This window comes from Panthera onca, chromosome A3 (assembly GCF_046562875.1).
Source record: "Panthera onca isolate mPanOnc1 chromosome A3, mPanOnc1 haplotype 2, whole genome shotgun sequence".
NCBI lineage: Eukaryota > Metazoa > Chordata > Mammalia > Carnivora > Felidae > Panthera > Panthera onca.
In genome coordinates, this window is record NC_138341.1 from 114,927,675 (window position 1) to 114,946,659 (window position 18,985).

General features: G+C 58.5%; 3 protein-coding genes across 4 annotated transcripts; 2 read left to right on the forward strand and 1 right to left on the reverse strand.

Annotated features, from left to right (window-relative positions):
• Positions 1-1,841: 1,841 nt before the first annotated feature.
• Positions 1,842-18,137, reverse strand: NECAB3 (N-terminal EF-hand calcium binding protein 3). Of its 2 annotated transcripts, XM_078444144.2 has the most exons (13): positions 17,940-18,136; positions 15,960-15,984; positions 14,354-14,462; positions 13,333-13,358; positions 13,016-13,113; positions 4,995-5,131; positions 4,616-4,734; positions 4,431-4,510; positions 4,254-4,307; positions 3,627-3,739; positions 3,380-3,457; positions 2,779-2,870; positions 1,842-2,689 (listed from the first exon to the last, which is right to left on the reverse strand). In XM_078444144.2, exons 1-13 carry the CDS (start codon positions 18,036-18,038, stop codon positions 2,661-2,663), a joined length of 1,059 nt encoding a protein of 352 aa, XP_078300270.2. In that variant the 5' UTR covers positions 18,039-18,136; the 3' UTR covers positions 1,842-2,660. The 2 variants fall into 2 exon arrangements, with proteins under 2 accessions (XP_078300270.2, XP_078300271.2); XM_078444145.2 differs by lacking the exon at positions 3,380-3,457 and having other exon boundaries at positions 17,940-18,137.
• On the forward strand, positions 6,579-7,986 carry CA3H20orf144 (chromosome A3 C20orf144 homolog). Its single transcript, XM_060615974.3, has 2 exons — positions 6,579-6,811; positions 7,533-7,986. The coding sequence occupies exons 1-2, from the start codon at positions 6,683-6,685 to the stop codon at positions 7,941-7,943; spliced, it is 540 nt and encodes a 179-aa protein (XP_060471957.1). The 5' UTR covers positions 6,579-6,682; the 3' UTR covers positions 7,944-7,986.
• Positions 10,701-11,920, forward strand: ACTL10 (actin like 10). Its single transcript, XM_060647070.3, has one exon. The coding sequence runs from the start codon at positions 10,791-10,793 to the stop codon at positions 11,814-11,816; it is 1,026 nt and encodes a 341-aa protein (XP_060503053.2). The 5' UTR covers positions 10,701-10,790; the 3' UTR covers positions 11,817-11,920.
• Positions 18,138-18,985: the final 848 nt, after the last annotated feature.

The following is an 18,985-nucleotide window of genomic DNA, read 5'->3' on the forward strand; positions in this document are numbered from 1 at the left end:
AGCTGGGGGTTAGGGTGACTACCGGATGGAGATGAAGGTGGGCTCTCAAGAGGTAAGTAAACACGACGTAAAGGCTTGGCAAGCTCCTCTGTGCCCCTGCAGGCTGCCGAGAACTTTGTTCTCCCTGTAAGCTCTAACTCCAGCGCCGGGTCTACAGTCCAGCCCCCACAGCCACCGGACATTCCTGACGGCTTCCAGGCTGCCCTGTTACCTGCAGGCCATCGTGCAAATTCCCTCTGGTCGGGCCCCCTGCCTCACCTCCAATCCCTTACACTCCATGGCTCCACCTCTGCTCCCTTTGTGTGCCACGTTCTCCCTCCCCAACCACCCCTGTCAGAGACCCCTGCTGAAAGCCAGGACACCACCCAGGAGGCCACCCCCGACCCTGCGGGACCGGCCCGCTCCCCTCCACCTGCAGCGCCCTCCCCAGCACCTGCAGGCTCCCGTAAAGGAGGAAGGCCACCGCCAGGTGAGGCGGGCAAGGGCGAAAACCCTCTGAAGGCACTCGCTTCACAGAAGTCAGCTTGAGGATTTCAGCATCATCGTTCGAAGATGCCAACGGGAAGTGTTTTTTAGTGTTGAGGGTTTGCTGTTGCTGTTCATGTGGAGGAAATGGAACAGAAGCAATTAGAACCTAGGACAGAAAGCAGGACTGTTTCCTCCCGGATGGGCTTCTTGTCTAACCAGGACACCGAAGCCTCCTCAGGCCGCCCAGAGCAGTGCGGCACCGGTGCTGGCTGCCCTCTCCAGGAACCGCCCGGAGCCTGCGAAGAGGTGTGGCGGGGCACAGCCCGGCACGGTGCCGGCCAGCGAGCCACCAGGGACCCCCGTGCTGGCTCTTTGGCCCGGGTGGCCGGGCCGGCGGCATAGCTCTGTGGCACCCCCTCACGGGGAGACACCTCAGGGAAGACCCTGCCTAGAGTCCCGGGCCAGGACGTCCATCTGAGCTGTCTTCCTGGCACCACTGGGGCACTCGGAACACCGGTGACATGTCAGCCCACTGGCCAGTCACCCCCAGCTTAAAACCTACCACAGCTTCCTCAGCATGAAGCACCTTTGAGGCCCTGCCTCCTCCTCACTTTCGCCTCAGCCCACTGCCCCCTCACCACAACCTCAGCCCCCTGCTGGGCTTCCTTCAGTTCGTGAGGCAAGCTCTCTCCCCCCTCAGGGCCTGAGCGTGTGTTTCCGGCCTAAAGACTCCTGACCCCAACACCTTCCAGACCAGGTCAGAGGCCATCCTTTGCTCTTGTGTTGCCAAGTGCCTCACCTTTAGAACCCACGACTGTGGCAGTCGCCTCTCCCCAGATGGCTCAGAGGAGGGCCCCCTGGTGCCTGGATGGACCAACTTGGCCATTTTGCACCTGATTCTGTCAGGTGACATGGGTGATGACAAACCCAGTCTGGAAGGGGGGCCGTGGGGAGGAAGGTTCTGTCAGGGGACAGAACTTCTCGCAGGCATGCAGTTACACTATCTGGGACTCCAAGAAGGTTCTGTGCCCCCAACTTCAGACCACATCATGTTGGCAACGAGGGTGGTGGTGAAGCTAGGACGGCCAGCTGACTTTCGGGGGGTTGAGAGCAGAGACCCAATCCAGTCCACTCCCATTCCCAGACAAGGCCCAAGAACCAGGGCTTGTGAGCCTGAGAAGGTCCTGAGTTGAGGAAACGGAGACGAGCTGTGATTTAAGTTATCATCATCATCATCATCTGTTCACAAGGGAGCTCAAGATAGGAACTGACTGATTCCTAAGGATAGGTTGTCTGCCCTAAATCTCTCATCTGAGATGCAAACCAACCCCAGGGCCTGGACTTCTTGCAGAGGGAGAGAGAGGACACAACACCAGAGGTGACCACTGCCTTTATTGCCTCTGTGCTGGGGTCTTGGGCTGGGGGTCGGGGTTTGGAGGTATCTGGGGGGAGCAGGTGACACTGGGCCCAAATTATTGCTACTTGGCAAGGTCACCTTGGGACTTCCCATAGTGCCCTGAGTGTGGGTAGGCATGAACATGCAAAATATATGCAAATGACATGCAAACCAACCCAGGATCTTGCCGAGGTCTCTGGTGCAGCCAAGGGTGCTGGAAGAGTTGGAAGCCTGCTAACCCAGGAGGGTGATGGGGACACCCAGGTCCTTACCCCACACTGCAGATGGATCCGGCCCAGCCTCAGGGGTCGAGGTTTGGTGGTGGGGGGGTGGGGGTGGTGTCCCTGAGCATCAGCCCTGGTTCTGCTGCTGGCTGAGGAAGAGCAGAAGCCTGGCCCCAAGACAGCAGGAAGAAAGCAGGGTACCCACTAGGCAGCCAGACAGCCCGAGGCCCACCCAGAGAGGGAAGCGACCTCCTTCCTCTGTGTCACACAAGGCTGGGACAGAGGTGACCAAATCCAAGCTTCCTGAGCCAGGCAGAGGCCAGAATGCCTCAGAGGCCAAAGCTACAAACAATAAAATACACTGATAAATAAATAGAAAGTGAGCAGCCCAGTCCCTGATCCCTGGGCTGAGAGACTCTCCGCCAGCTAGGTCTGGGGCAGGGGGACCTTTGAGAGCCCGGCCCCAGTTCTAAGAGTGGCAGCGTCCTTGGTCTTGGTGCTGAGTTGACCAGTCGAGAAGCTCCAGAAGGAGGCAGGTAGGGCCCCAGGGCCTTGGCTTATGCAGGTCAGGCTCAGTTATTATTCATAATCCACCAGGAGGCTAGGGGTCAGAGGTTGAGGGTCAGAGGCCATCAGGGGCCCACTGCCACTCCATAGGGCTGTAGAGCAGGGTCGGGGGCCACAGCATACCTGGGAAGAACACAGTGGTGAGGGTGTCTGGAGCTCGCAGGTGGTCAATGAGGATGCGCTGGAAGGCCTTACTGCAGGCGGACTGCTGGTGCCTGGGGAGGGCCGTGGAGTGACCTGAGGCTGGAGCTGGTCCCTCGGAGAGCAAGACCACATGGCTGAGAGCTCCCCACCCCCACCCTGTCCTACTGTCTGGATTCAGATCCCGGTCCTGCCTCACATTGGCTCTGAGCCTCGGTTCTCTCTCTGTGAAATGGGGACAATAGTGCCTACTGTACCGGGACACTGGGAGGATGACGTGAAATAATACGTGGGTGCTTGGCATAGACCGTGGCACGGTGGTAACAGTGTGTATTCACTGAGTGCCCGCCATCTACTGTGTTCCTGCCATCGTGCTCAGCTTTTCATACACCATCTCGTTTGGCTCATAGAAGGGTAGACCTATTATGACTCTCATTTTGGAAAGATCACTGGGGCTCAGAGTGGATGAGTAACTCTCCCGAGGTCACACAGCCAGTGATTAATAGAGGATGATTTGAACCCAGGCCTGACTCACTCCAGGGCCCATACTCAATAAACTTTAGCTTTCAGATACCATTCATACCTTCTCCAGGAGGCCTCATCCTGCCAGAACTCATATAGGGTGAAAGAGGCATTGTCCAGCATCTTCTGGGCAGACACACTGTGGGGCCAAAGAGATGGCCAGGCCAGGCCCAGGCTACCACCACCACTGCCCACCCAGCCTGGGTGTCTGACGGGAGCCTTGGCCAAGGACGCCCAGCCCCAGCACTTTGCCCTGCTCACCCCCCTCCCGTGACCTTGGCCAGCCCACTAGCCAGCTAGGGACTCACTGCAGGCAACGGCTCTGGGCCCCTGTGAAGTCCACATAGCAGCACAGGGCACGGTGGAAATCCTGCAGGGCTTCCTCTGCCACGTGCACCTGCCTCTGGGCCAGGAGGATGTGCTGGCAAGAGAGGCAGCCTGGTGAGCCGGGGCGAGGCAGGGCCCAGGGGAAGGACTGGCTGTGGCCTTCAGGAGGACTCCGCCCTTCTTGACTTGCACTAGCCCCGCCTACCGTGAGGTCAAGCTCCTGCCCCAACCTGGCCCCCAGCATCCCTGCCTCCAGCCTCTCCTCATGGCCAAGATCATTGCCTTGATCCGGCCACTGTCCCTCCCTCCAGCAGCATGCCACCACTTCCCCCTCTAGCCTCCACCCACACACCCCAGACCCAGCTTTCAGGAACGCAGATGAAGTGAACTAATACCCAGAGAGACACAGTGATTTCTACAGGGTCACAGAGCAAGGGCCAGAACCCAGCACCTGCCAGGCTTGGGGGACGAGGGCTGGGCCAAGCCTGAGAAATGGGCATGTGTGTAACACAGAGGCCAAGCGGGCAGCAGGCCCTGTGAAACCCCTCATTTGATGAGCACCTCATCCTGGCCCAATACCCAGTTGCCTGTCCCTCTCCTGGACTCACCGAGTCAGGCCCCTTGGTAAGCTCCTCTTCATGCAGGGGTTCCAGCCGGGGGGCCTATGAGGGACACAGAGTGTGGGCAAGGCCCCCGGTGGGGGACACAGAGTGTGGGCAAGGCCTGGCTTATGTAGATTCCAGGAAGAACCTCCCCCTTGGGGCACTGGCCACCTGGTCACTCACCTTACACTCAAGCTGGTCAATGAGCTCCTGGAGACGGTTGACCTGGAGCCGCCACTGCATCTCAGCTTCTGAGCTCTGCCCTGGGGTGGGACACCCATGGGGGGAAGTCAGGCATGGGCCCCCTCGGGTTGGGAAGCCTCTCAGGATGAGCTGAGGGGCAGTGGGTGAGTGGGCACCAGGGGCACCTGTGTCCGAGGAGCCAGGAGACCAGGCGGGTGACCGACTGACGCTCCGCGGGGCCCTGCGCCCTGCCCTCCGGCAGCCATGGGGCCTGCTCTGTACCTCCTCGCTGTCTTCATCTGACCTAAGAGAAGTGGAGGGTCAGCCCATTGCTCCCAGACCCACAGGCCAAGGACTGGGGCCCCTGCACAGGGCTGGGCCTGGGTGGAGCAAGACAGGCTTCCTGGGACACTGAGGCCCAGCCAGCCGCTCCCTCTCACCCCTTCTTGGCCTCCCTGTCCGAGAACAAGAATAATGGGCTCTGGGATGCTGGAGCTGCGGAATGTGATGAAAGCTGAGGGCCCTGGAATGTGGAGACAATGACCAGCAGGGCACCTCACGTACCGTGGGCCACGGGCCTGGGCCTCCAGGGTATCTGACGCCCCTTCCAGCGAACTCTGCAGGGCTTGTAGCTGGCTCACCGTCTCCCGCAGTAGGAAGCGGGTCACAAACTGGTCCACCTTGGAGGCCCGCTCATATTCCTGGGGGCAGAGGGAGCATGCTCAACATACCCTGGCCCCAAGCATATATTTCTGAATGGGGAGCCACTGTCCTGCTCCCCTACCCTTGCCCATCCAAGCAATAGTACAGCATGAAGAGCAGAGAGCGTGCAACCAGAGCAGGACAGTTCTGGGACTGGGAGCAGGGCCTGGCCTCCCTTTCTGGGAGGTGTAAGGCCACCTTTACAGGGAGGCATCTGCCATTTTCTGGGCCCTAAGGCCCCTTCCCTGTTGGGCCACCACCTTTAGCCAGGCTGGTGGCAGCGGGGGGAGAGAGGGGGGTGTAAGGCAGGTCACATGGCATCCGAAGGCATGAGGCAAAATGATGGTGTGATGTGGCCCCATGCTCACCAGTTGGCCCTAAACTCATGATCTATGCATGCATTCATTCATGCACTCATCCATGCAACAAATACTTAACTTCTACTAGGAGCTGCAGATACAAAACAGCCAGGCCACTGTCCTTATACACATAGCACTGATTCCTACATCACTAGCCTCCACTCAGCCCCTCCCAATGTGGGCAGAGAGACAAGGCCGACAGGCCAGTCCCTACACTGCCCATTTGAGATTCTCAGAGACTCTCCAACTACCTTCGCCTCCTTGTGCCTTAGTTTCCTCACCTAGAGAACAGGGAGGATAATAGCCGTCTCACCGAGCGGTTGAAAAACTTCAGTGAACTAATTCCTACATAGGACACAGCCCAGGATGGGAGTCCTGAGAAGCCAAAGTCCAGGTGCTTGCCCACCCTCCACAAAGGGCTCCAGAGGCAACATCCATCAGGGGCTTCATTTCTTTCCATGACCTGCCTCTGCTCAGCCATCAGATGGGCCCTGCTGGGCCAGGCTCATGAGCAGCGAGGCAGGAACAGAATGGGGGCCAGGTGCTCTCACTCTTAGGCCAGTGGTTTCTGCCCTGTCTCCAAGCTTCGTTCTCCAGACTTCCTGGCCATGCTCTGAGCTCTCTGAAATCCTTCCAATAAATTCCCTTTTGAGTGCTTAAGATGGTCGATCGAGTCTCTGTTGCTTGCAACCAAAAAACCCAGCTGCCACAAGCACCCACTCTGTGCCATGCCCTGTTCCAAGCAGAATTTCATTTAATCCTCATAACAACTTATAAAAACCATAATGGATCCCATTTTGTAGATGAGAAGACTGAGGCCTGGAGCAATTAATTACCTTGGGCCAAGATCACACAATTAGTTAGTGGCAGAGCCAGAATTCAAACCGGGACCACAAAAATTCGTCTCTACTCACCACTAAGTGCCTTACAAGCATTGCCTTATTTGTGATTATCAGCCCAGTTTTACAGCTGAGAAACCAAGGCCAGAAGTCACAGCCAGAGTAAATGGAGCCAAGATTCGCCTGTGGGTTCTGGGAGGAGGAGCTTAGAGCCTACAGCTGGTGAAGTTGACCTATGAGGTCACAATGTGGCCTCCCCAGGATAGAGTGGGGACAAGAGTGCCCCTCCCCCAGCCAGAGGGCAGGGCAGAGGCAGCATGGGCTGTGGCCTCCAGTGGTGACCAGCCCTGCCATGGGAAACAACAGTTCTCACAAGAGAACCAAAGTGCCCAAGCAGGCCTGCAGGGAGAGGCCACCTGACATGGACAAGGCTGGGTGGAAACAGCAGTTCTTCAGCCATCTCAAGCGGAAGAAGCCAAACGTGAGTGCCAGGGTGTTAGGGCAGGTGGGAGTCAGGGGAACTTGAACAGGCGGGCAGGAGGGGATGCTGGGATTCTAGGCCTTGTGGGCATAAGTCCGAGGCGCATGGAAGGGCTTGGATAACCCCTCTGAAGATGGCAGTCCCAGGAACCCACGTGGTGTGGTTGGGTCCTAAAAGCCCAGAGGGAGGGCAGGGATTCAAGCAACCAGGAGAAATTAGGAGACGGGAGTCCAGGAGGGTGGGCCGGAAGGGATTCTCCCAACTCCCCACAGAGAAGTAGAGGGTTCTGCGTGGTGAATCAGCCTTAGTTGGTACCGCAGGGGCTATGGGCACAGGGAGCTCCTTTATGCCCCCTTTCCAGCTCCCAGCCTCAAAACATGCTACTTTTCCCCTTCTTCGAGTGGGCAGAGGCCCTGGAGGGGGTCCGGGTGGGTGAGAGTCCCGCTACTAAGGCTGGGAGGGCAGGCAAAGATCCCACAATCGCAGACGGTGCAAGTCTGAGGAGGTCAGCTACGGTGGGTGAACGTTTCCAGAGGGAAGGCAGGTGTCCTGGGCAATGGCACCGGGAGAGACCCACTCCCGCCCCCGAGCACGGGAGGAGAGCGGGAGTCCTGGAAATGTAAAGGGGGCAGAGTCTTGGGAGACTGGATCTGGGTGGGTGAGGATCCTCAAGAAGAAGGCGCTGTACGCTCTTCCCCCTCACGCTCCCGCCCCGCCCCAGGCCAAGATCGTGGTGCTTTTCCCCTTGGACAAGCAGCAGCAGCTATCCGACGTGGCGGCGGGCTCAGGCGCGCGGCCCGGGCGTCCAGGCGAGGACGCGACGGGCGCCCCCGTGGGCTCCCCGGCGGCGGCGCCCACGCTGCGAGGAGCGGGTGACTGTGCTGATCGGCGCGAGGGCGCACGCGCGCGAGACCTGAAGACGATCTTGGTCCTGCTGCTGCTGCTGGACGCGCGGCTGCAGGAGGGGCGCTGCGCGGCCGGCGCGCCCGGAGCGGGGGGCGGGGCCAAGGTCGCGCAGGGCTGGCAGCGGCTCTACTGGCGCCTGCTGACCGACGTTCAGGCGAACCGCGAGGCCGACCCCGCCGAGGAGCAGCCGCGCAAGCGGCGCCGCTGCCCTCGCTCGCGGCCCTGAGCGCCCGGCCCGTGGCCCAATAAAGAGCGCATAGCACCCCTGGCGCCTGCTGGCTCTGTCTGAGGAGGCGCAGAGCTGGGCGGGGGTAACCGGGCCCAGAGCGAGACGCGGATGAAACGGTAGGACTGAGGGCCGAGCAACGGCAATGGCTTGGCGCCAAAACCGAGCCTTCTCCTTCCTTGTGTCCCAAGCGTCAGAACCCCTGCCCCCAGGTGGGGAGGGACACCCTGCCACAGTGGAGGGAAGCTGTTTCCCTCCTCCTCCTCCAGCTCCAGGCCCGGGTCAGACCTTCAGGTTTGCAGGCCCAAGGGAGATGAGTTTGGGCAAACCCCGGTGTGGGCACGCTAGGAGGAGGGACCTGCCTCCAGCCGAAACCTAACATCTTCAAGAGTCCTCAACATCCACAAGTCCTTCTTAGGCAGGGGGCGGAGGCAACAGACACCACCATCCTGGAAAAAACTGTGAGGGTCCCACGGTCAGCTGGGCTGGGGCCTGAGACTCACATTCTGCCTGTGAGAGCACCCAGGAGGAGGGGCTGGGGCTTCTGACCCCTCACTCCTACCCCACTCTGCTTGGTAACCCCCAAGCCACCTCATCACTTGTCCCTCACCCTACCTTGTGCCATCCCCTTCCCCACATTGCAGTCAGAGACTTCTTCCAAACCACTTAGCTGTCTGTAGGACAGTTGGCTCTGCTCCTAAGCTCCCACTGATTTCTCCAAAGCCCAGAGGGAAACGCCCAAACTTATTGTTGTCAAATGCAAGCTCAGCCCCCAGCCTTAGTCTTTCCCTCTAGGGCTTCTGAGTGACTCATATCCTCACCCTTGCTCTGGCTATATTGCCACTGTGGTCTCCAATGCAAGGTTCACCTCCCTAATCCACCCAGGAGAGGCCTGGCATGTTATCTGTGAGAAAGACCCAGCTGCTTCTCATTTTCCTGGGCCCCAAACCCAGCTCCAGACCTGAGTGCTGCCCCAGCCCTACCGAACCTGTAGCCAGCCTTCCACTGGTGACCACCTCAGAATGTCCCAAAGGGGACAGATGCAGCAGGGGGTGAAGGTCCCAGCTCATTAAAGACACAGGCCCGGCTTCTGCTACAGATGCACTTCCGTTAGTGTCAACACAATCGACATCCCTTCCGTATCCCCTGCTTCAGGCTGGAGGTTGCATGACCCACGGCATCTCCCCAAATGCTTATAAAAACATACCCTTTCTTGCCATCCCTGTGGTTACAATCAAGGTAACCATGTCCTTCAATGTGGCCACACATCCTGGCCATACGTGATTGGCCTAGGCTGGTCCTATCAGCCTCTTTCCTGGGACTGTAATTCAGGAGATGTGAGAGACTGTTTTCTATGTGAGCATGCATGGGCTGAAGCCAGTCTTCAGAAGAATAAAACAATGCAGAGCCTGTACACATCCTGCAGCTAGGCCCTGCGTCCAGTCTGTTCCTGAAACCTGATTTCATCTTTGTTCTTGGCGTCCGTAAGGCCTACAAGATCCTTGTAATCAAATCCCTATTTTAGCTTAAGCTCAGTTGAGTAGGTCTTCTACTTGCAACCGAAATGGTCCTAAAGAGAATAATAGACTCTGCAGAGACTAGAAATGGCCTTTTTCCTATGTGAGGATTATTAGTGCGTTCTGGAGGAAGAAGGTGAGCCCAGAGAGAGATTAGGACTTGCTCAGGGGGGCACAGTGAGTCATCTTCAGAACTGAGTCACAAACTCCTTGGGTCCACTGGAGTCCATACATGGAAGCCCCTGGAGGCAGTGTCCCTATGTGGGCTGCCTGGGCCCCTCAGGGCTGAGCTCACATAGGTCCTATGAGTCGCTACAGATCTGTGATTAAGAGCTTTCCCTTCAGCATGAAGGAAGGTGGGGAGCGGGGAGGGGACTGCTGCACATCGGCCAGAGTACATCGGATAATCTGAAGCATTCTGGTTGTGCTGGACAGCTGAGGCCAGATCCCCTGATGCCAAAATCACTGCTCTTGGCCCTGTCTCAGGAGAGAGGATGGGTCCAGGGAGTTTTCATGGGAGAGGTCTGTGGAATACAGCAGGTCCTCAGGACTGAGGTCACAATGAGTCCAATCCGAGTTCTTTTCCTTCCTTCTCTGACCACCCCCTCTTACCTTAAGTCAAGGCCAAGAGAGAGGTGCCAGGAGACCTTCTGGGGCTCAAGGACTGGGCTGGACTCCTGGGTACCCAAGTAAGGATATATGTCCGGAGGACACTGCCACAAGGCCCCAACATTGTTAGAGCCCTGCTGCTCCCAGAGGCTTCTCATCTAGAAGGATTGAACGAGGCCCTCTCAACGTCTACGTCCACCAGGACTGAGGGGGTGGAGCCACATAGCGGAGGCGCGTCCTCAGAGGGGTGGGCCTGGTGCAAGGTGGGTCTTGAGCCTTGAGCCACAGGAGGGCAAAGAGGGCCAAAAGCGGCCGGAGCCCGCAGGAGTGGAGACTGACACTCAAATTAGTGGCGGGTGCTCGGGCCTGTGGGCAGAGCCAAGAGCTGAAAAGAGACGTCCAGTCTGGCCGGAAGAGTGGGAGCTCAGGACCAGAGGCCGGAGCCAAGAATCGAGGGCGCTAGTTCTGTAACCAGAAAGGCCAAGACTTAGGCCTGGGGCCCGAGCCAAGAGCTGAAAGGCGGGCCTCCAGTGAGGCCGGGGGCCGGGCCTCTGGCGAAGGGCGGGGTCGAGCCGGGAGTGGCGCCGTGGCGTCGGTGTCCGGGAGGTCCGGGAGCCGCCGGGTCCGTCGGCCGCCCTCGCTGGGCCGCGTGGCGGTGGTGGTAGACCAGGGCTCGGGCTTCATCAAGGCGGGCTTCGGGGGCGAGCGCCAGCCCCGCCTGATGCTGAAGAGCTCCAGCCTGGTGCCCACCTGGGACCGGCCGGTGTGTACCCGCGCACCCGGCTGCGGGCTGGCGGGCGGCGTGGAACGGGCGCATCCCATCAAGCACGGCGTGGTGGTGGACTGGGAGGCACTGGAGGGGCTGTGGGAGCGCCTGCTGGTGGGCGGCCTGCGGGTGTGCCCGGAGCAGTGGCCCGTGCTAGTGAGTGACTCGCCGTCGGCGCCGCCCGCGAGCCGCGAGAAGGTGGCCGAGCTGCTGTTCGAGGCCCTCGTGGTGCCTGCGTGCCACATGGCCAGCACGGCGTTGTTGGCGCTCTGTTCCACTGGCGCGTTCAGCGGGCTGGCCGTAGAGGCAGGTGCAGGCGTGTGCCACGCCACACCCGTCTATGCGGGCCACTCGTGGCACGAGGCCACCTTCCGGCTGGACATCGCAGGGAGCACCCTGTCGCGCTACCTGCGGGACTTGCTGGTGGCAACGTGCCCTGATCCATCGCTGCGGGCCTTGCCCCGTAAGGCCATCACACAGCTCAAGAAGCGCTGCTGCTATGTGTCACTGGACTTTGAGGGTGACCTTCATAACTCTGACCGCCACCATCCGGTCAGTTTCTGTTTAGGCAACGGGTGCTCTGTCTGCCTCAGCAGCGAGCGCTTCCGCTGCCCGGAACCCATCTTCCAGCCGAGTCTGCTAGGCCAGGCCGAGCTAGGACTGCCTGCACTGGCCTTCCAGGCACTGCAGAGGGTCCCTGCGACTCTAAGGACGCGGCTGGCCAATACCGTGGTGCTGGCCGGTGGTTCCACGCTTTTCCCTGGCTTCACTGAGCGCCTGGAAATGGAGCTAGAGGCGCAGTGCCGGAGGCACGGCTATGGGGCACTGCGGCCTCATCTGGTGGCCAAGCCTGGGCGTGGCATAGCAGTGTGGACAGGTGGCTCCATGGTGGCCTCCTTGCGTTCCTTCCAACAGCGCTGGATAACTCGGGCCATGTACCAGGAGTGTGGCTCCAGGCTGGTGCACGAAGTGTTCAACTGAGTCATGTTGGACTGGAGGGGAGGTGCCACATGAGGGACACGGTGGGCTGAGCTATAGCTTTATCAGAGGCATTGAGTGCCAAATAAAAGTCTCAAGTGATTGGAGGTGGCAGAGTCATCATGTGCTGATGGGTCACTCCTACCCCTTACTGAGCCAGGAGGAGGTGGTCAAGATCCCAAGGACCCTCACTTTGACCTGCAGTTTGGAACTACCATAACCAGTGCCAGTCAGTCCAGGTGCCTACCCCCAGGGCCCCATTTCCATGGCAACAAGGAAGCTAACACTCCCACTTGTGTCCAGGCCACAGATATGGAAATTATCACAACACATCAACTGCTCATCATGTACCATTTGGATTCCCATCCTATGCCAAGCCTCAACAGCAGAAAACCTACTAAAACCCATGGAGAAGCAACCAGAAAAGGAAGCCCTGTCCTTAGCTGATCATTGACTCACTGAAGGCCTCAGTTTCCCCTTCTGTAAATATGGGGTCACACACAATCCTGACTGTTCCCTCCTTGCCTCCTTATTAAGAGCTATGGGACAAAGGGAGGTGGAGACATTTCTTAAAAGAAACATACAAAGGGAGGGGTGGCTTGTGTTTTTGAAGTCGCTCTCCAAGAGCCTAGAGCCCTGGCTGTGAGCACTGTTTGTGCTTGTATGCACATGTGGCCACGCATGCATACAAACACTTGGGTGCTACATGCCTGCCTGCCTTACAGGTGTCCTCAGGCCAGGCCCTGCCCCACCGGGTTCCACACACCAGCATGGGCCTGTGGCTGTGTGTGAGTATGCCCACCTCCCAGCCCATCCCTGCTGGGTCCTGGGCTTGATACCCCACAATAGTTAGGTCTGGCCAATAATAAAAACAGCAGCAGCAGGAGCTCCAGGTAGCAAGTGGCTGTTGTGTGCCAGGCACAGCTCTGGGTGCTGGGAATAGAGAACACGAAAGGCAAAAATCCCTCCCTTCATTCTCATTTCTCTGTCACATCAAATGTCTGGAGGTAAGCTCTATTATCATCCCCAGTTTACAGATGAGAAAACTGAGGCCCAGAGAGATAAAGGTACACAGCCAGAATGTGGGAGAGAACCCAAGCCTCTAGCTTCACAGCCCTGAGCCATGACAGTAGAGGCTCCCATAGGACAGCAGACACCCCTGCCCTCATTCCAGGCCCTCCACCATCAACCCCTCCACTCACCAGCTTGGTGGTGTCCATGGCAGTGAGCACGGCACAGTTCAGTGACTCCAGTGCGGCCAGCACAGGCTGGTAGACACCCAGGTGTTCTGAGAAATAGTCTGCAGGCAGAGAAGGTGCTCAAAGGTTCCCAGACCACCCCCTACTCCTGCTACGCGGCCTCATTTACCCAACCTGGGATTCCTCAACAGCCAACCAGGCCTCATATCCTGAGGCAAGCCCATCTTGTTCCATTAGGAGAGAAGGAACAGCCTCCAAGGAACATCATGCCCACCTGCCCAGGGGCGCCAGGAGACCAGAGCTCCCGTGGACCTACTCACCACACAGTTTCTCCGTTTCCAAATTGCTGCAGGAAAAAGAGGAGGCACGCTTCAGTCCCACAGACTTAAGCTTGGTGACCTGAGACTTTGAAGCCAATGTTCCTCCCACTGCCCACCCCAGCTCAGCCTGATGAGGAGGCTGCTTCTGCCTCCACCCAATTTAAGCTGCTCAGTGGGCCAATGGGGGCAGCAAGGGTATTACTGAGGGCAAAAATTCAGACCCACTCTTGGCCTCCAAGGGGATCTCAGGACCAGGGAGAGAAATGTGGACACAGGCCAGAGAGGAGTATAATCAGAGCCGGGAAGGGAAAACCAGGTCCGGGGAAGTTCAGAGAAGGCCTGGGGTATTACTTGGTAGGTTAGGGAGGACTTCCAGAAGGAGGGTGCTTAAGTTAGGCCTGCAAGGACAAGGAATTTGATCGGAGTGTCTGGTGGTGGGGAGGTGGCAACATTGCAAATAAAAGGTCCAGCCCAAGCCTCAGAGTAGGGAAGGGCATGGAAGCCTTGAACGCTGACCCAGAGTTTGAAATTTATTCTAAGGAGATGTTGGGGGAGAGGGAGGGACAGCTGTGTATGTGTATGCACCCATATGAGGAAGCATGGGGAGGGAAGCATGCAGACTCCTGCTAAGGCCCGTAGATGTGGGAGCACACATGGGGAGGTATGTGCGTGTTCATGAACCTGCATCGATGCGTGGAAGCAGGTGAGGCCCAGCTATCCTCAGGCATCCCCTTGTCCCTGCAGGAAGCGGGAATGGGGAGGGGGATGGGGGGACACCTGTGGGCTGAACCACGGCTGGTGACTCAGACCGGGCTATTTTGGGGTCCCAGCTGGAAGGAGTGTGATGGACAAGGCTGGAGCCAGGGAGGGAGTGAGTGGGCGGGTAAAGCTGTCATCAAGCCCTAGCACCTCTCTCCCTATGCAACCCCCCATCCTCCATAAGGAGGCAGGGGACACCGTGGGGCTGGGAGAGCCTAGCTTCACATCTACACCCAGCTCACCCACCCGTTCTCGTACTCACTCAGTGGAGGGCCCATCAATGCCGCTGAACAGTTCCCGCAGCTCCCCAGGGCTGAGAACCCCATCAGCAAAGTAATTCTGGAACTCCTCAAATGAGAGCTTACCATCATCTGGGGTGGGAGCAGAGAGCAGAGCTGGTATCCCTGACCCCTGGCTGCACCCCTGCCACCAGCTTCAGACCTCCTAAAGCTACTTGGCCAGGTGGAATGGAATTCTGAGCTTGCGGGGACTTGGCTGTTGGGGACAAAAGAGTCTCCAGGGGTGCCCACTTAAGGCAACAGGGCCCACTCTTCAGGCACCCAAAGGACAAGGCAGCACACACATGGCATTGCATAGGGACTCAATAAATGCTTGCCAAATGAAGAAGCAAATGGAAAGCCTGGGACATGGCCAGGTCATGGCAGAACCTAGACATCACTCGGAGGACTTGGGGGCTCAGTCTCTGCCCGCCAAGCCTGGCTCCAGGCTGCTCTGTATCCACACCCTTCACAGAGAAGCCACCAGGAGGCAGATGAGATCTTCCTAAGAGTTGGAGCCCCTGCAAGAAGCCACAGGCTGGCAGGCTCAGGAGGGAATGCCCTTCTCTTCACAGCGGCTATGGAATAGTCTAAGAGCACCAGGGGGATGGCCAAAGACACCGGGAATTTGCCTGTAAGGTCTCTAAGCAGATGGGGTTGGGGGAGCAGAGCTGGGGGGGTGGGGTGGTCTGAGCCTCCCCAGACAGAGTGCTATGATCCAAATGTGTGCTGGCTGATCAATGGGTTGGGACACGATCCTGTCTCCAGGAGGCTGAAACACCAAAGGGTCTGAAGACCCCAGATGGAAGTAAGGCCAAGGCTGACCGGCTGCCTCAGCTCAGACCCTCACCTGGCCAATCAGGACACAGTGGGCTGCTCCAAGTTGTGGGCAGCAACTTGATCGTGGGCTCCCTTGAGGGCTCCTGCTTTAGCTTTCAAGGTTTTCCCAAACCAGGGTCTGAGACTGCCCAGGACCCAGAGCAGGGGAAGCTGATTCCCTGGACCCAGCAGCATCCTGTGCAAGCCTTCCCTGGGTCCAGGTGGTTGGTCATATGGGAAGTTACTGAGCCCTCTAAAGATCTAACAGCACAATCCCCCACAGCCTCATCTCCATCACCCAACCTTTCCAAGCCCCTTACGCAGGAAGCTTGGAACCAAGCATCACACAGACCTGGATTCAAGACCCACCACTTAAAGGCTGTGTGACTTCAAGCAACCTGCTTCACCTCTCTGGGCCTGTGCTCCTTAGTCTGTAAAATGGGATGAAGAATTCCCATCTAGCTGTTGGTTGTGAGGACATGAAATCATATAGAAGAGTTATCCATACCTGTGCCCGGGGCATTGTGGGAGAGTATGCCCCCACCTCCAGCCTCTGGCTAAACCACATTCCCTCCACTCTCCATCCTGCCAAACTGAATTCCAAATGGCACCCCCTCTGGGAAGGACGGCTTGACTGATTCTCCTGATTTGGGTCTTCCCAAGATTTTTCTCCACTCTAGACTGTGCTCCCAAACCCGTGACACTCCCCTGAGCCTCCTTGATGGCCCCCACCCCTCCCCACACTGTAGACTCAAGGGAAGGCACACTCACCATTCTTGTCTGCTCTGCGGAAAACCTGGAGGACAAAGGGGCACAGACGGGAGCTGTGAGTGCCGCCTAGGAGGCAGGATGCCCCCACCCAGCTCATCAGGGCCCCAGCTGGCCAGCCTACCCCCCCACAACCTTGCCTTTCCTCTTGCCCAGCCTGGTCCTAAACCCCTGCCCAGATCAGCCCTGTGGGAGGCTTTCCAACAAGGGGAGCACAGGAAGATCACACAGCAGGTCTCACCACTTGCTCACATTTCCTGCAGGTCCTGGCCCCACAGGGGGTGCTCCACACCAGCTTCCAGCACCCCCACCTCCCACACCCAGAGGCTACCCTGGGTTCTGTCTGAGGTATGAGCCCTTGCCACAGTCCCAGCTTGAAGAAGGTGGGGAAATGGGCCAAGTTCCTGGGCACTACTTGTCCCAGACCTGAACCCCTTAACTCTGCAGCATGGCCATGGTCCATCCCAGACTCTGCCCACTCAAGGCTCTTTCCCTGTGTGCTTAAGACCCTGATATGCAAACAGTGGCTAGTCCTTTCTTTGTGGGTGTCTGGGGTTAACCATTCCAGGGCCAGGGCTTCTTATGAGGCTGATTCAGTGTGAAGGCCTTGGGCAGGCTCGCACGCGTGTGTGTGTGTGTACACGCACACACACACATGTGCAAAGGGGAGTGGGAGTGGCAGAAAGCAAGGGTGGACAGATTGTATTTACAGAGAAGCAGAGATGAAGGGCAACAGAGGCAGAAAGGGACAGAGTCAAGACATGATCAGGGACCAGAGACTCCCAGGTCATCCAAAGCAGCCCAGCAAATGGGAGACCAGCACACCTGGCAAGGAGGGGCCGGCCAAAGTCTGGACAAAGAACCCTTAACAACTCCATGTCCTGAATGCCACTCCTCTCCAGCTGTTACCTCTGGGTCAGTGAAGCACTGGGATGAATCTAACCCCTAGCCAGAAGCCTGACTCAGAGGTCTGCCACTGTCTCGGGTCACACAGCAGCCCAGTGTGGCCTGGCTGGGGCAGATGGAGATGGCAAGAAGGGGTGCTATGCTGTGAATGAGGGCACCTGGGGCCACATTCAAACAAGCCTCTGCCTCTGTGTGATTGTGGACATGTTTCTAACTCCTCCGGCCTTGGTTTTTCCATCTGGGAAGCGGGATGGACAGATTCCTCCAATCCAGGACTGCGGTCAAGGTGCTGAGTCACTGGGGGCAGCGGGGAGTGGACAGGAGTGCCGTCTTTCCGTCTTTCCCACAGGCAGAGACCTCTGAAGCTGAGGGCGGGGGGTAGTGAATGGGCCAGGATGGGGCTGAGCACTAGGGGAGGAAGGGGCCTGAGGCAGTGACTGAGGCCTGGCTAGGCTGCCCTTAGTTGGTGCCCCTGGGGGCGCTGCAGGGCCACCTGCCACACACAGGAGGGAGGTACAGACCACTGTGGGCAGTCCTGACGAACTATGGGACTCCATGGCCCCTGGGTCAGATCTATGGGACTCTGGGATCAGCCCTGGATCAGCAGTCTGGGGGGCTGTTTATTCTTCCAGCCTCCCCTGACTGGGTCAGCCCAGCCTGGGATTGCCATAGAGGGGACTGCTCCTGTGATCAAGTGTTGACAGCCCCCAATGCATCATCCCCATGGGGTGGACTGGGGGGGGGGGGGGGGCAGCAGGGGCAGTGACACCAAACCAGGAGATAAGGAGAGTGAGAGACTGAGAACGGAGACAAAGATAAGGGAGAATGGAGACAGCAGGGTCAGAGAGAGATGGTGAGAGGCAGAGACCCAGAGACAGAAGCAGGGCCCCAAACAGACCTGGAGAGAGAGAGAGAGACACTGACAGAAAAAGAGACTGAGAGATGCAGAGACGGGGGTAAGGAGAGACAGCGAAAGACTGAGAGCCCAGCGAGACACAGGGAGAGAGCAGACAGACCTGGAGAGACTGACAACCCCAGGGCTAGAGAGCCTTCGCCCCCTGCCCGCTCCCCACTCACGTCCTGGAAGAGCGCGTGTCCGGCGGGCCCGGCGGACCGCCGGGGCTCGGGCGCGGGCGGCCGGATCAGGCACACGGTGAGCAGCCCCGCGCACGCCATGGCGCCGCCACCCACTCGGCTCGGGCTGGGCTGCGGCTCCGGGTTCTGGACGCCGCCGCCTCGGACTCCGGGGGACGCCCGCCCATCGGCGCCGGCGCGGACGCCCGGGGCCCCGCCCCCCGCGGCTCCACCCCCCGCCCCGCTGGCCGCGGAGGCCCCCTCCCCGCCCGCCCCTCTCTAGGGCCTCGCCTTCCCGACTGGAAAGGCAAACTCCAGCCTCCAGGTGGGCAAGAGCTGCACAACGTAGAACTCCCAACACCTTTCACCTCTGCAGCTGTTACCAGAGGCCCCCGGAGGGTTGGCAACTGTGGAGTAAGGAACAACCCGAGGGGTCACGGTCAGCCGGGACTGGCTGTGTAAATGACAAGTGACGGTCTGCTTGGGAGTACTACACAGCCAGCACACAACACAACAGAGGGCTGCGCGGGGCGGGGGCACCGAGGGCAGGTCCCACACCACTGTAGGGTCGACAAAGCAAACTGCAGAACAGACTGACACCTCGTGGGTAAGACCTGCAAGGGACTTCAGCCGAGCGTCTGTATCCTTTTCTGCAAAATGGGGGTAATAGTAGATACCATATAGGATTGTTGTGGGGACTCACTGACTGTAAAGGGCTTAAAATAGGACCTGGCTCAGAGAAAGCTCACCTAAGGGTTAAACAGATCTGTGTGGATCGCCTCCCAGTCACCCTCCCCTCCCCTTTCAAACTCAACTCGGTCCTTTTTACCCTCCCCTCTGCCATTCTGGCCCCTCTGCAGTTCATCCAACACATAGCAGCCAAAGGGAGCTTTTAAAATATAAAACAGGGTATGTCACTGCTATCTCAGGCTCACGAGTGAGTCCTTGTCCCCTGAATAAACCCCAACACTGAACTTCTCTCCACTCTAGCCCTCACATCAGAACTCCACACTGGTTTCTCTGAGGTCTTCTGTGCCCCTCTCTCTCCT

Excerpts from the sequence above, each read along its gene's own strand:
- CA3H20orf144 (XM_060615974.3), top strand. The coding sequence starts at position 6,683 with ATGGGAAACAACAGTTCTCACAAGAGAACCAAAGTGCCCAAGCAGGCC. Across the intron at positions 6,812-7,532 it reads TCAAGCGGAAGAAGCCAAAC|GCCAAGATCGTGGTGCTTTT; the intron begins GTGAGTGCCAGG and ends GCCCCGCCCCAG.
- ACTL10 (XM_060647070.3), top strand. The coding sequence starts at position 10,791 with ATGCTGAAGAGCTCCAGCCTGGTGCCCACCTGGGACCGGCCGGTGTGT.
- NECAB3 (XM_078444144.2), bottom strand. The coding sequence starts at position 18,038 with ATGGCGTGCGCGGGGCTGCTCACCGTGTGCCTGATCCGGCCGCCCGCG. Across the intron at positions 13,359-14,353 it reads ATTGATGGGCCCTCCACTGA|CAATTTGGAAACGGAGAAAC; the intron begins GTGAGTACGAGA and ends TTTTTCCTGCAG. Across the intron at positions 4,308-4,430 it reads TTGACCAGCTTGAGTGTAAG|GCCCCCCGGCTGGAACCCCT; the intron begins GTGAGTGACCAG and ends TGTCCCTCATAG.